Below are 16,795 nucleotides of genomic sequence, written 5' to 3'. Positions count from 1 at the left end.
TAGAATCACTTGTTCTTTGATTCTCCTTTCTAAACTCTTTCCCCTCCCCCCCTTTTTTTTTTGTTTTTTTAACTGCAGAGATTTATTCTGCTAAAGCTTTTCAAGGAAGACTTTGTTCAAGAATTTCTTATTAGACTGGCAGTTAAAGCACTCATATCGTTGGTAGACAGCATCAGTTCAAAACCCCTAGGTGAATGCTCCAAAAAACTACTAGGTAAAACGGGATTATCATCTCTGTTCCTTTGCAGTTTATGAATTGAGGCAATTAATTTCCCCCCCCCCCTTTTTTAAAGCATTCAAGATAATAGACTGCACAAAATTATAATCATTTGTGAGAATAAAAATTGAAATCCTGCTTGTCCTGAACCAATACCAATATTGGTACATAATGATTTGAATGATCTATCTCTCAGTCTCAACCATAACTCCATGGTTTCTGCAGTCATTCCTCCCGCTCCCTTTATCTTTATGCAAGTTACATAATATACCAAGCCAGAACAAAATCTGAGGCAAAACCCACCAAGAGGAAACGTGTCCCAGTGTAAGCAATTACAGTGCTAGTGATGTGTATAGTGAACTGCAGTCCTAAACACTCGCATGTTAACACATATGCTTTGTGAACTGAAGTCACTGTGCAGCAAACGCTATAGGGTATTTTTATATTTTGTAACTTACTGAGGAAAAAAGTAAAGCAAATGCATTCTCTCAAAACTAATCAGAAAGACATTTTGTTCACGAGTTTGTTTATTAAAAAGGTAGTATAAAACACAACCCCTTTAAGAAACAAAATTCAAGACAAATCAAGAGATTCTCAGATGCTGTCGCAGGGTTATAAATTATTATTCAAATATGATTTTTCCAAGTGTTTGTTTCCTAAAAGATGAGAACTGAAAACAATCAATTGAATGCCTCAGAAGAAAATAACCTGTCAGAAAAATTCCAAGTCAACTTACTGAAAAGTTTAATCTAACAATATACTTTGATATTACATAATGAGCAAAAAAACAATTTGCTGCAAAAGATTTCATACTTCTATAAATATTTTACAGAACTTTCAGAGTTTCTTCACAGTAAGATTTCAAGCCCTGTATAATGAGCACTAAAATACACACAAGTCAAATCAACACAAGTACACAACTTACATAATTCATTTATCATACTGCAGTATGTTTCCTCAAATTCAGAAATAAAAATTTAAAATCCAATTAAAATCTACAGGTATGTGTCTCTTTTAGAATTCAGTTACAGTTCAAGAATTCAGAGTGTAGATACTGATTTTATTAGAAAATTTAAAGGCAAGTTTGGGTTTCTATGAAGCATCCAATACCTTTAAGTTTTCTTAAGTAAACTAAATACTCAACATTGTAAATAGATTAGCCTTAACTGAATAATGTCTAGGACATGTTTTAGCTAAAATGCACTGCATTTAACATACTAATGATTTTAAGTGAATTGCAATCCTTATACATGGCGAAAGTTGCATGAGGGACTGAAATTCAGTTAAAGTAATTAAAAAGAGTCAGCAGGAGAAACAGATAAACATTTTGATGCAAAATGAAACTAAATTCTCTCTTTACAGCTGTTATATGAACATTCAAGTACCTGATACAACTTACGCATCTGTTCTTTTGGGGCTTTTTGTTTCCAGATGTCTACCTTGGCCATGCTCCTCAAACCACCTAATCTTGGATGAATGCTTATAACTCCGTACAGTCACCTTGCCAGCAAATCACTTTGATTGTAAAGCAAACTACCAATGTACCTTCAAGCTAAGCAACTGATTTTGTATTGCATGGTTAAAAAAGTCATTATCTGTGCTGAATTACGCAGAAGTACCAATTAGTCAATATTCTTTACAATTAGTTATTGTTCTTTCCCCTGCTGTTATATTTAAGTGGCTTTATATCCATTTTTCACTGTGACAATGAGTAGAAATAGCAATTTCTTTAGTTTGAAACTGACCTACAATGATTATCCACCAAGTCTTTCAGCTTGCTGCTGGATAGTGTTTTCGTAAAATACTGGGAGAAGGAGACAATTTTTCTTGAAGTGAACCCCTCTTACCGAAAGGCAGGAGGAAAAAGAAAAAAAACATCAGAAGAGATAAAGAAGAACACAGTACACAGGACTGAAACTTAAGGAAAGTTAGGAACCAAACAAAAAGCTTGATTTTGTCACTTCTAATGAGCAAGGAAGATTATGAAGCCAGTCCTGTATTCTCAAGAAAGATTACTACTTTAGTGAAGTCATTAGAAAGCATTTAATTTAAGAACAAGTATAGTGAAAACCGCACTGGGATTTTAACCTCTTACTAATCTATTTACGATGATACTCAGCCAGAAAACCCCCCCACAAGTTTAGAAAGGAACTCAAGTTTGTTCAGCTTCAGATTAGTTACAGTTTGATATTAAACCTTACTGCTCTGCACTGCTAGAATTTCATTTTTATAATTCGAAATAAAATTTTATGAGAAATCGTAATTTATGTTCAGACTAATTTATAAAAATTTGTATCATTTAAAAAGGAATGCAGTCTCAATAAAAAGAATTCAGTCTCCATGAAAAACTACTGAAAAGGAAATCACAGCTGCATTAACCTCTTCATAAACTATTAAATGCTTCAATACCTCAATGGGTAGTTTATAAAAATATATTTTTAAATCTTACTAGGAGAATAAAAGAGGTAGACAAAGGAAAATACCAGTTTAAGTGTAATGTCGCATTTCAGAACAACATATATTGGTGGAAAACAGCTTTTATTTTCTTAAGAATCCTGTTAGTAGGGAAGCCAGTAAAGCATTTGGTCTCAATTTTTGTTGGTGCTCTGCTGCAGTGTAAAGTCTAGGGGAAAAGGGGAAAAGGCTAACATCACATTTGACTTATGAATCAGGCCAAATTTGCACATCAGTTGGAGAGAGGAAGGTTACTGCACATATACTGATTCTTTATTTTTCAAAGTTTTTTTAAAACACTAATACTAACCTTATTTTTATATCTGATACCATGATAAGGCTTTATAGAACTGTACAATATTTATACATTTGTCAATTTTCTTATATCAGTTGCAATTCCACTGTAAAACAGGTGACTAAACTGCCTAGTGTTATATATGATTAGGCTCTCAAAAAAGAAAAAAGCTAACAAAGCACAGTATAACAGATCTAAAACCTGGAGTTTAGAAGCTGGAAGAAAAAAGGAGCACTGAAAGCAATATCCACCACACTAAATTACACACTTAATATACTAAAACTTTAAGCCCTCAAAGATTTGTGGTTTTTACTACCAATAAAAGTATTTTAGGTAGAACAAACACAATCCAGAGATGTAATCTGAATATGCCACTATGTGCAGCTACAAACCAGCCAGTATTTCAGATTCCCTGAAGTGTTCAAACATTTGTTTTGCTTAAATGTACAACTCACACACTTGTAAAGATGAGAAAATGGTCTTTCTTAGATGGCAAGAGCTACAGTTCTCCTTTACTATACAACTGATTAAAACTAAAAATTTGTCATGCCAGTTCATATTAAACTTTTAAACCCTGAATTCAACCATCTTCTCTGTTGTAAGACCAGAAATTTTGTCATGAACAGGTATCATTTATAACCACAATGCAAATATTAACTTGGATGCTTTTGTTGTCACAACCTACCCATTCATCTCAATTATTTATAATAGAAATTATCTACCCTACAGACTTCTGGAAAAATATAGGTAGTAACCCCAGAGCATGAACTATGAAAAATCAATTTTCAGAGTATTCTGAATACTTCAGGATGGAAATAAATGTAAGAATTAGCATCTACGATTTCTCGCAATCCAATATGAATTAAAAAAATTTTAAAAATCCTCCTTATAAACGTGCACTAATAGCCATCCATATAAACAATGTGTTATGGAATTAGCATCAGTATTTTAAATGTTCAGTGCCTAGATCTGTACTCTTATATCCTTAGAAATCAAAATAATTGGTTCTAAATAAAGAATATCATGCCCAAAACAGCTCCCCCAAAATTATTTTTGAAAGCCTGCTACTTATTAATGTATCTAAACCTAGAATGTCTCCTAAATCCTTGCTTTTGGAAATATTTCTAAGAATGGGGTTAGCATTTTATGTCTAGCATTTGCCTTTTCCATATAAAAGAGTAATATCCTTTGAAAGCCTGTTCTCCAGTATTCTAACATTTACACAACAAATTGGAGATCAAGTTGTCAAAACTCTCTAAATTTTATGAAATATGAGAGGTCCCATGCATGAAAAACATGTAAGGCTAAACCAGAAAGTTGTACTGAAGAGAACTCATACTCATCATCCTAACAAAGTTAAATGAAAACCCTTACCCTAATATTAAGGCAAAAAACAAAACAAATCAAATCCATAACTCAAAAGCCCATTTTGCATGCCTACAGCATACAAACCATGAGAATTTACGATGTCTTATTTACATTATGGCCTAGAATGTGCTAATGCATTTCTAGTCTCATTGTCATAATTCCAGCCTCTTTGCATCAACAGAAGATCTAAGCAGAATGAAGAGAGACTTATATACTCAACGGTGTGATTTAATCATCTTTCTTCACTCAGTTTGCTTAATGTTGGCTATGGCAACCTCGTTTGCTTTCCACATCCATGAAGTGTGCAACTTTGTACTACTCCATCATTTGCTGTGTAAGGTGCAACAACATTTCCTATGCATTCACCCTATACGTATCACAGCATTTGTTCTGCAAAACAATCCAAAGAGCTCAGGACAACAGTAGCTTTTAAGAATAAGACACCAAGTTCCAAAGGGTACAGATAAAAATAACAGTAAAACCCACAAATCTTGTAATAGCTTTGCATTACTAAAGCTTCATACAGTTACATAAACTTAAGTGTCTGAATGTATTTCACACTTACATAATGAAACACTGACAAGCAAAGATAGAACAAAAGAAGCCTGATCAGTTTTGATGCATTCTTGGCAACTTGAATTACTTTACCTGAACAGCCAATTAATATAAACTTTTAGAGCCTCATTAAATACTGCTTTTAATGAAAATTTCAAAGCACACAGCTGATGACATCCTAATATGCATATATTCATATGAACATTGTCTGTAGTCACCCTGAAGCAAGGGATAAACTCAAACATCACCCTAAAAATCATGCTTTCATAAAGCATTAAAGGTGTTATGTATCTGCTTCATCATCACTGCCTGCAAGACTGCTGTCTGTAGATGGAGCACCATCTTCATTAATGCCCTCACCATTATTCTCTCTCTTAGGGGCTTCATCATTTACATCCTCTTTAGATGTGTCATTAACTTTTGAAGGTTGTCTGCCTTCAGGCAGTTTAACACTACTTGTGGCAGAATCCGAATCAGATGTAGTTTTCTGCTCCTTTGCATCAGGATCCTCTAAAAACGATCCCCACACCTTGAGCCTTTCTTCCCTTTCTCTTGCAGTCTCCTCCACCTATTAAAAATATGTTTATAAACATCATTAAAAAAGCCACGCACAAGAGTGAATACATTTACATGAATAAACTTACATGACATTTATATTGCAGTAATACCTCAAGATTTCAATAGGACCTGTTTGCTGTGAGCTAATAATCCATTTAACCAGTGATTAATCCTCTATTAAGTTTACATCTCTAATATAAAATTTTTAAAGTGAAACAGGTCCTTTAAATTTTTGTTAAAATGAACAATTAAGTATGATCTTTTGGAGGCATCCTTGCAGTTTTTGCAGATAAACAAGATGGGGAGAAAAAATAACAAAAAAACCACACAGACTTGCAGTTTGATCAAGTAGGACCATGAAAGACTACCTGATAATCTGTTACACCATCCCATGTTTCAGCACTGAGCTGACGGCCACCAAACCACCTTCCATTTAGGGTTAGTTTGCACAGATCAGCTTCTGTTGCTTCTTTAAATGACACAGAAGCCACACCATCAGGGTGTCGCTGTAAGGAGAGACAACTTTTAGTTTTCTGAATAGTACCTATATTCCAACATCTTTTGGAATGTCTTATAAAAGACAAAGATATAGCTTCATGCTGAACATGCACAATCTTGTTTGAAAAGCACAAGTTACAAGTTTTCACATTTTGTTCTACTGGCTAAGATTACCTTAATGTTTTGATACACAGCAGAGTTTTTGGAGAGAGAAAAAACAACAACAAAGACAAGTGCTTTAGCTAGTTTAGCTAATAAACAGTTGAATTTATAAACTTTTGAACTTGTGCTGTGCATCCAAGTTAGTGGGAAGAGTCAGATTTTACCTTTACATAGGTTAAAGTGGGTAAGTGCTTAAAAAATTCCAAAATATCTAACTTTAAAATACTGAAAAATTATGTCAAGTTTGCATTAAATAAACCCATGAAAAGAAATAAATGGTTCATTCATAGTTAAAGAAACCTAAATATTTTGCATTTTACACATTTTAACAATTATGCAACCCAACCTGTAAAAATACGTACATCAAATATGAGAACCTTCTTTACTTGTCCAAACTTTTCACACTCTGTCCGTAGATCTTCTCTGATCTCATTTAGCACTAAGGGATCCTCCTGCAATGCAATCACACAGATCAATAAACATAAAACAATTATCAGCTTTATTTTCACTTAGGCACTAATTGGAATGCACATGCCAAATTTTTACAAGTTTATAAATTAAAACATGTTACTGTATATTTTCAAAACCATTTGGAGATGACAGCTCTTATTTGAGTTAATAAGGGCTACTTATTAGCAAACCTACTTTGTGCTGGCTTCTCCATTTCAGCATAGTTACTATCTACTCTTCTTTCCATCCCCAAAAGGAATATTGTCTGGAGACACTTGATGAAAAAACTGACTTGAAAAAACTATACTGTTGCCAACATTTTCCTCTCATTTTTTATGAATCAAAATAGAATGAACAGATGAATCAACTTTAAGCAAATGCTTGGCATGAGAAAAAAACCTGCCTAGAAAGTAAGCTTAATGTTCATTCTCATCCGCTCACAATTTTGCCAAGTTCCTTGTGGTAGAAAGTTCAGACAATATTAATTGTAACAGCATTATTTATGTCAACAAATTGTATCTCCCTACCTCAAAGTCCTTTGGGTGAAACATATTCCTGATAATAATGATGCGTTCATGTCGCATTCGACTTGCGCCATCTTTCTTCTCAGGCCTCCAATCCAGCTGTCTAATGAAATGAAGCAACAGTAAGAAGATATTGTTGCGGCTCTCTTCAGTTTCTACAAGTATTTGTTGAAAAAAAATCATTAATTTGGTATGTCCTGTAATATATCAACCAAAACAAGTATTTTGATGCAAAAAGAGTTACTCTTCTAAAAATACAACAGAAGTCCGATTTTACCAATTCTCCTCTTACAAAGCAGCTGGGGTTTTATGGTACTAAAATTCAGAATTCTTTGTGAGCATTTCATTTTAAACACCAAAGCAATTTCTTGAAAACTCAGGTTTTAATTCCTCTCTAATATTAGTTCAGACACAGGACTAGCTGCTGCCAAGTATAATAAAACTATCAGTATTTTAACATCCTTTATAAATGAAGACTCATTACATAAAAAATGAGATCCATTATTCCTTTCAGGAAAATTTTACTGCTTGCATTTAAACAAACATGCAAGAACACCTGCAGGCTTACCAGAAATTACTGCAAGCTAGCTAGCTGCACAAACCAGCAATGTACTTCAGGGCATCTCTTCTATGACTTTACTTTCTCATGACAAGTATTATCCTCGTAGAAATACCTATTTCATATCCTATTGCAAAAAATGGACACAGTTTCACTTAACACTTCTAAATCTCAAAATCTTATCTTTAGGAAAAAAAGATCTTGTTTAAGTTCCTTCTTGTATCTGCTACTTCAGCTGAAGATAACTTGGATTTCCAGTGAAGGTTGTTTTGCAAGTAAATTACGCTCTTCAACTCAAAAGGAACACCAACTGAAGTCAATTTGTATAAGATAAGATCAAAACAGTTAAGTGACTAAAAGAAAAACATAATTTGTTTATTTATTCACACAAATTGCTGTCAAATGCAACTTCATTTTATACTATTCCTCTCTCCACTGGAGACTTCTTAAAACAAGAATTGGCAATCTCTCTGAGGCAGATACATTTCAAGCTACTTTTAACTGATATGATGTTTACTACAACTTGTTCCCTTTAACTACGGCAAAATATATTTGCAGTACTATTTAAAATGTTTAGTGGACTGCTGCTTTCATTAAAATAATGAAGTCTTATATACTCATACTTTTTTTTTTTTTAATCTGAACTTTTTTGGCTCCGAAAAGCAGAAAAAAATTTAAAGATAAAAATAAAGCATCTATATACAATTAAAAAGTAATAATATATCTTATACCAAAGCAGATGTCTGGGGGAATCTACAAAAAATGTTTTAACACTTGTTTCTATGGAAACTAGCATCTCCTGCCATTTGCAGCTAGTAAGCATGATATGAACAGTATGAGGAGAGCTAGAGTATTTTCTTATAGAAGTAGGCTTAGATTTAGTGACAGGACTTGCGCTCTCATATACTGGGGGGAAAAAAAAAAATGTCTTTTAGCGCCCCAGAGTTGAGAGAACTGAAAGAACGTTAGTTCCTTAAATATTAATTTAATTTGGCAATTATGAGGAAGTTCATTTTATCAGCATTTAATTTATGAGTTCTTCCTTCCAAATGTATATTTTTAAGCTATTTCATCTTGATAAGTGATGGCAATGTTGGCATAGCTCTTAGCATTGCATCCGAAAGCAGCATTTTATTGACAACACTTAAAGAATTCAAGTAACATGTTACTGAAAGAAAAAAAAAATACAAACTTCTGCTGTTGGGACAACTTCTTCTTGTAGTCTTTACATTTCTTCTTCTTCTTGCTTGCATCATACTCCCCCTTCAGCTGAAACTTTGCAACTTCAACATGCAATTTATAGCCTCTAATTTCTGCCTCATCCAGAAGTCTCAATGCAAGTTGAACCGATTCTCTCTATTTGAAGATAAAACAGAGTACAAGCTTTGAAGCATGCAGCATAGTCAAATTATTCCAGTAACGTTTAATTAAGAATACTGTGATAAGAATCAGTTCCCTGACACTGAAAACCATAATGTCAGATCTGTTCCAAGTCTCTTGACTAAAAAAAACACTAAAAACAAACAAAAAAGCACCATTAAAATGCACTGAGCTCAAAATGCTTTTTATGCCAAAGTAAAAAACACTACTGCTTCACTATTGTTATAGCAGATTAATGTTCCCAAAAGCAATGGCTTACACTTCATCCAAATATTTCATAAAAACTAATCTGCAATGTTCAGTCAAGCTGATGAACTTAAAAGGGAGAATAAAAAAAATTACAGAGGGCTAGTTTTCTGTAAAGCTTTCATCACTTCCTAGAGCTGCAGACACTTAGGATCTTAAGTCATTTTTAAAAATTTTTCCTAGAAGTTCTTTAGACTGGAAACTGTCTTTATCTCTGTATACTAAACAGATTTAACTATTGTCATCTATACTAGCTTTATAATGTTAAGGCGGTTGTGTTAGTATTACCTGGTACTTCTTGCAGAGTTACAGCAGTCTGCACTAGCATGCACTAACTTTCCAAATAATCTGCGAGTGAAGCACGTACAGGATGTACTAGCACAACCTAAACTGTTAGAGATTAATATAGAATGCAAGAACAGTTCTGGAATCGGGTCTAAGTTTAAACACTATTCTTCTCAACTAAGGGCCCTAACTACAGAGTTACAGTAAGTTCCTTTCCATCTCATTATTCCTGTATTCTTGGCCACACAGCGGCATAGTTTCAAAGTAAAAGGTGAAGGCATTCCACTCCAAACCCCACAACATCAATGAACCCAAGTGTTAGCATACTCATTGGCTGTAGGAGCTATGATTCAAACCTGCTCAAGCATAGAACTTAGAAGTCAAGGCTTCAGAAAATGGACCACTGGACTGCCATGCAAACAGTATCATCATTGTCAACTCTGAAAAATAACAGCTATAGCTGTAACCAATGAACATATTACCCCTGTTTGTGAGATGCCCCTTTGGCACACCTACAGCCAGACACAGCATGTCTAGTCTGAAAACCCAAATGTCCTTCAGCAGAAAATGCCCAAGCTGAGCACTGGCACCAAAAGACAGGAATGCTTTTCAACATGTCCAGCAGGTCCTAAAGGCGTTTTCAGTGAGGTCTGGATAAGGGGAAGCAAACAAGGTGTACAAGCAGATATTGGGGGGTTTCTGGGATCACTAAGACAGACACCTAAATTCTAAGTTGTATTTTAGGAATTTCAGAACTCTTCTGGATGTTATTCTGAAACAGCGGCCACAAATATCCTCACCAGAAAGCAATACTGCATTTCAGTGCACCACTGACCTTTAGATAGCAACAGAGGCCATCTCCTTTAAGATTTCCTTCCTTATCTTTATAAAGTTTGATTTTGTGTTCCTCTGTCTGAGGATCTCGCATAATGATACCACATTTTGACATGACTTGTATAAATTCATCCTTTGTAATGTCTGGAGGTAAACCTACAAAATAAGTTAAAACGGAAGTGTTGAATATGTTTAGATGGTTCAGTTTTTCTTCTGTATCACTAGAGCATAAAAAACCCAAAAGTGTTTCACTAAATGAAAGATATGAAGCTTAACGATGAAGTTTTACATACGCAATAATAAACCACTGCTCTTGGGAGCACTATTTTCACTACTACCTTTTATACAGTACCTCATGCCAATATTTTGAGAATCTTTTTACTTCTAAATAGGTATAGCTTCTTATATTGCAACTTCAACAGCGACATTTCTGTGCTACCTAATATGCACACCTAGAGCTTTAGTGTTATACATAGCAGATAAGATGACACTAATGTTGCAGTGCACACTATGATCTATGTGAATGTATCCTGCCCAAAACTGAAAGTTCCACTGTACCCCTTTTTTAAGGGATTTGAGACAAAAACACCTTATAAACAGAAGACTTTTTTTCCCCTACCCACAAACTAACCAAAATTGCAATTCTCACTGATAATGTATGGAATTTTCAAAGTCTGAACTTTGAACTGAGGACAAGGAAAAACAGAAATGGAGGAGAAAAGTTACAAAAATTTTCCGTATTAGTTTAGCCTGAATGATGATGTTTGAGACCTCCAGGGCGCGCATTTTTGTGACCACTCAGACAACAAAATGTACCTTTGTGTTGAGAACAAGAGTGAAAAAAGATTGGTCATGATTTTCAGGAACCTTCACTACTACTTGTAAGTATACACCTAAAGCCAGCACCCCTGACATCCAAAACAAGCAGAGAAATACTGTAATAAACACACAGATCATTTCCTTTGAGCTCTCCCTTTACTTGCTCATCCTAACTTCAGCTTATCTTGTACTTACTCCTTCCTTGTTCTTATCAAAATACTTTAATTATGTGTTTATAAAATCAGAAAAAAATTGAAGATGAAAACATATTACGTGACATGTAGCTTCAACACAACATCTCGTTATAAACTTGTTTTCATTGTCCTATTCCTTAGGAGTTCTCAGGAATTTTTTGTGTTTTTTACTTGCAGTAGCTTGATTTAAGAAATTGGTGAACAATGGTTCACGGACTTGGCTGGTACAGCTCATAGAATACATTATTTAAAAGCACACATATTACTTTTCTACATATGCAATTGTAAAGACATTACGCAATCAAGTACAGAATGCTAAGTAGCCTGCAAATGCAGGCTGAATAGGGAATATTAGAAATCAGTATGGCAAATATGAGTCTCTCTCACCACATTAGCTCAAAATATATAAATAAATGCTACTACTTACCAGTCACATAAACATTTGTGTTTCTGTCTTCTTCAACATGAAACCATCCTAAAAACACAGAATTTTAATCCAGTTATACTAATATATTAAGCATGAGAGCACACACTCATGTATTTCTGACGTTCTCATTCCATCAATTTTCTGAGTTTTTAATTATCCACAGGAAAAACTCAGAATACTCCTTAACTTGCTTATTTTCCAAATCATACATGAGGTTGGAAGGATACCTATGAAGTGCTATACAATTTCAAAAATCATTTGGAGAATTTTCAGAACACACAATATCTTTGCTGTACATAACAGTGAACAACCAGCAGTTTTCTCTTAGTACTATTTAGTTTGTAGGCTATATAAAAAGAAACCCTTAGTCTCCTACCTGCTTCAAGCTTCCGTTTTTCTGCTTTTTGTTTTGGATCAGTTTGCTGTGGTCCCTTCTCATTTGCTGATGGTTGCGTTCCCAATGTCTTAGAACTTACTGGTAGCTTACTTTCAGTTGCTGTGCCAGAAGCGGATGAACTGTCTGTATCATCTGCATTGAAGCCATAGTTAGCATGATACGTTGCCAGGAAATCTTCCGTTATCTGAAAAGAATTTAAGAAAATTAATCCAAAATTTTAAAGACCTACGAATTCAGCATTACAAGTGTTTTAATGGTAGTGTTTTGGAAATAGCTTTCATTGATCACAGCCATTTGCTAATCCAGAATCACAGAAAAACACAGTATTGTAAAGTATTTTAGATTACCTTTGTAAAGCTATACCGACAGCAAAAATAATCTATTCAGGAGTTACCTGAGCTAGACTATCATACTAATTCTATACAGCATATGAAGTTTTTAAACAAACATTTCACAAGTTCTGACCTTTTTCAGGCAAAGCTTTCTGATTACAACTTAAATTGGATTTGCGTGAGGGTGGAAACCGAGCTCTCCTGACCATGTTGAAGAGATAAAGTGACACTGGAGGTAAGCCAACAATTTATCTGCAGATGATTAATTTCACTGACATTTGTAGGCATCTGCCTTTTCATAGAAACATTTTCAGAGATGAAATATATCTGCATTGATAGACAATAAATATTGTACTTAAACTGAGCAATATATTAACATACTGTTTGTAAGGCTACACATTATACTTTATGTAATACTAATAAATGAATAATTATATCACTCTTTTCCAGTCAAGACTATACTGGGATAAGACTGGATAACATTTATTGAGACCAAAAATAAACAGACTACAAATTACACACAACAATTTCAGCGCCAGCCACTAGCAATAAACCAAAGAAAAAAGGCATTGCAGTTGATTTTGCAAACATCACTGCACTATAAAGTATTTTCTGAAATTCCATACTCTAAAATGATTTTTTCTCCAAAATTGAGCCTTAAACTTTGAAAAATTTATCTGACTCTGATCCACATATAATTATGTAGTACATAACTCTGCTTACTTCATCTCTACACAAGAGAGAACAAAACTTAATTTCAACAGTAAGCTATTGTAAGAGAAAGTGACACAAGGGACAGTAATAAATGTCATTGATAACGCAATCTCTTACCTCCTGTACTGGTTTGAAGCTCGAGGTTTCAATTATAAGCTTTTATTTTGACAAGCTAAATACACAGCAACAGGCTTCTCATGAATAATGCAAAATGCTGTGCAGCCTCATATTCCTTTACAGTTTCATATGAAATAGCTTCTACACTAAACAAGATTTGTAGCTGCTCTCTGTATCAGAAACATAAGTAGCTGCTCTTATGGACAGAATCTGGCATAACACAGTATCAAGAGGCAGCAAAGGTACAATGATCTTCGGGGGAGGAAAAAAAAAAAAGTGTTCCAATAATGTTCGTTATATTTGGCACTGGCAATCCTAGAGAATCCTTAGTCTCCCAACTGATGAAATCCAGAGAATTAATAAGCTTCTAATCTTTCTGATTAACAACATTATTAGTTTTCATCAGAAATCTTAAAGATAAATCAGTGTCTTAATCTCTTAAAAGTAGCCACCTTTCTGCAGCAATATTATTTTCAACTTCAAGGGGAACCACATTCTAATGTAAAGTTAAACATATTCTCAGCATATAATGTACTTTATTTTATAGTTTCTGGCTTTTTAGTAGGCTAATGATTTAAAATGGCTATTTCTAAACAAACTGATCTGATCTGGAACATTAATATAACTGGTATTACTTCTCTCCTAGGCCAACCAACATACACTGTTTTAAACCAAGATGAAATATAGGAGAAAAAGACCTGAGTGAACTGTCAAATTTTATAAATATCAAAGAAATTACTTTTTCATAATATACTATAATACTACCATGAATATAATTGCAGCTACTTTATTTTTAAATGTATTTTTGCAAAAGTAATATGCAAGTATAAAGGATTTTATTGGAACTTAACATCCTTCCATGACAGCAAGCAAAACAAGAACTCACAGCATTTCTTAGGGGCTGCAACCCAGCTGCGGTGGAGAACTCAGGGACAGAGATCAGTTCTATCTTCATACCATAGAGCTATACAGTTTGGGGCAATTAAGCTTATAGGAAAAGAAACATAATACTAAAGGACACACGAGCATATAATTAAGTACTGGTCACACTGAAGTGGAAAGGAATCAATTAACCAAACAAAGAACAGATAGTCTAGGCTTACAAAAGACATCCAAGGTCTGCTTTCACAACTAACCACAAAAGCAGACAAATTCAGCATGTGATTTTGTACTGTCTGAAGGACTATTAAAAGGTGGTTTGTGTCCACCAGCATAGCACCATTGAAAGAAAAATCATTATATCGTACACAAGTTGCAAACACTTTTATTAAATATTTGACTGTCTTCAAAATTTTCTGATGAATGCTGACAGTTAACTACACATTAACTTTTTGCATTGCTTTGAAATACGCATCAGCAGAAGTTGAGCAGTCACTCTGTTCCCAAAGTAGACTAACAGTCACAATACTAGTCTGTAGATCATGATTACTTAGAACAGTCAGAATATTTTAATCATTTGTCAGAGACCAGAGAAAAGGAATTTTAGTTGTCCACAAAGTAGAAAAAGAAAAGTAACAGCAACTTCTGAATCCTGCAGTCTCTTAAATTTATTGTCATAAAAACATTCCGCCATATAATCAGTCTGCCAAGTGAAGTAACCTGAGATATTCTAATATCTAGTTCAATGATCTATATACTACACACAGTACTTCACAACGATTATTTATCAATTCATTTTATTTAGTAATGAACTTTGCTGTTCCTACATAATTTGTTATAATTTGTCCAGATTCGGGAGGGCGGAGAGAGAGGGGAGGAGGAGCTGATCAGCTAAAATATCTCTCAAATCAGGAACAGGTATATCCCTTTATACTTGGAATTAGTTGTTAAATTTGCTATTTATTCCCACCAGTTGTATCAAGTTAAAGAAAACAAAACAAAAAAAACCCCAAAACCTCTTCTCCAGGATGAAGATTTGAGATAAGAAAGATGTTTAGGGAAGACCAATGCTCCTGAGAAAACAGAGATTAAAAAAAAAAAGTTGAAAGGTGAGAAAGAGGCAAGGGAAGAGAAAAAAAGAAAACTTTTAGAAGCTACTGTTTTACTGGATACAGCACACCACAGGGAGCCAGGGATGCTCAATTCTCCACAGATCCACTTTGTGGCTTTGGATTTTTCAAGTTTTTGCCCCTCTGTAAGCCATCAGGTGCATGGACAGCTTACTAGGCTTACGCATATATAAACCTGAAATAACAGCACACTAAATTGGTGTCTCCTCTCATCTTGAAAAACAGTAAAGTCATGGGGCTATTTTATACCTAAAGTATTTGAAAAAAAATTAAGAAAAACTGTAACATTTTTTCCATTCTGTGGAATACTTCTAAATTAAATACACTTAATTTTCAAGTGTATTTCCAAGACTTAAGGAGAGGGAACAAGAAATCTTTACACATGCAATTTTCAGATACTAACGAAACAGAAAAAGAATGTATTGTTCCATTTTTATTTAGACCTGTTTACAAAGTAGTTCAATACTTCACTCACAACAGAAAAGCAAATATCACCACAGTTACTATTATAAAGAAATTTTAAAATGTCAAAGGCAGTACTGACTCTTTAAGAGCCACAAATATAGCTGTGACTTCATGCCAAGCCTGGGAGAGGGAATTAAGCAATTCTAAGGCTTCGCAGCCAAGGAGGAAAGCCAAGCTTCACAACAAAAGAGCAGAAGGCTGCCTGTAAGGTTATAGATAGAGAGACAACACCAGCTGCTTTGTTTTTTCCTGCTACATGAGTGTTTCAGTGCTACAGATGTTTTGCACTAGTCACCTATTTGGCTGAATCCAGACAACCAGGACAACTGCATGGTGCAGGGACCTAAAACGAACCGTCCTTCCTGAACCGTTCTTCCTTCTCACCCTTCTTCAGGAAAGCTTAAGCAGACCACAGGGAGAGAACGAACCAAACACGGGCGTGCAACCACGAGGTTCTGCGACCCTCGTACCAACATCGCTGCAGACTAGGCGACGAAAACCACGAAGGGGTGAAGAGAAATGAGACGATCTGCCCCATTTTTTTTTCTCTTTTCTTGTCCGGGGATAGAAGCGCCTACGCCACAGGGGCGGGGAGGCAGAGGCGCACCACAAGGCTCCCCGGAGACCCCTCACGGGCCGCGAGCGAGGCGAGGAGGCCGCTCCGCACCGCGGGGGCCTCGCGGGGGCCCGGACTGGGCCCGCCGGTGGGCGCGGCTGCCGCCCCCCCTCCCCCCGCCCCGTGAGGTAACCGCCGCGGACGCCGCGCGCCCACCTTGGGGAACCAGGCCTTCTTCTCCCGGTCCCACTCGTAGGCGGCCCCGTCGGCCGGGTCCACGTAGGTGAAGGGGTCGGGCTCGCCCTCGCCGCCGCGCTCGGCCTCGTAGAGCTGCTGGAGCTGCAGCTGCCGGTAGAACTCCTCGTTCCCGTCCTCGCCGC

The 16,795-nt window shown here is 35.5% G+C and overlaps 1 protein-coding gene across 1 annotated transcript; it reads right to left on the bottom strand.

The window, feature by feature from the left end:
- Window positions 1–731: 731 nt before the first annotated feature.
- HTATSF1 (HIV-1 Tat specific factor 1) lies at window positions 732–16,793 on the bottom strand (the record flags this gene model as incomplete). The annotated part of the gene is made up of 9 exons (XM_026082720.1): window positions 732–5,457; window positions 5,816–5,953; window positions 6,470–6,559; window positions 7,085–7,184; window positions 8,833–8,996; window positions 10,387–10,541; window positions 11,826–11,873; window positions 12,202–12,406; window positions 16,632–16,793. Coding segments are annotated over 9 exons (1,347 nt in total), but the record flags the coding sequence as incomplete, so codon positions are not given.
- Window positions 16,794–16,795: the final 2 nt, after the last annotated feature.

Source organism: Apteryx rowi, unplaced genomic scaffold (genome assembly GCF_003343035.1).
Source record: "Apteryx rowi isolate R43461 unplaced genomic scaffold, aptRow1 scaffold_59, whole genome shotgun sequence".
NCBI classification, from domain to species: domain Eukaryota; kingdom Metazoa; phylum Chordata; class Aves; order Apterygiformes; family Apterygidae; genus Apteryx; species Apteryx rowi.
Note: the sequence above shows the minus strand (reverse complement) of the source record. Positions and strands in the feature narration are given on the sequence as shown.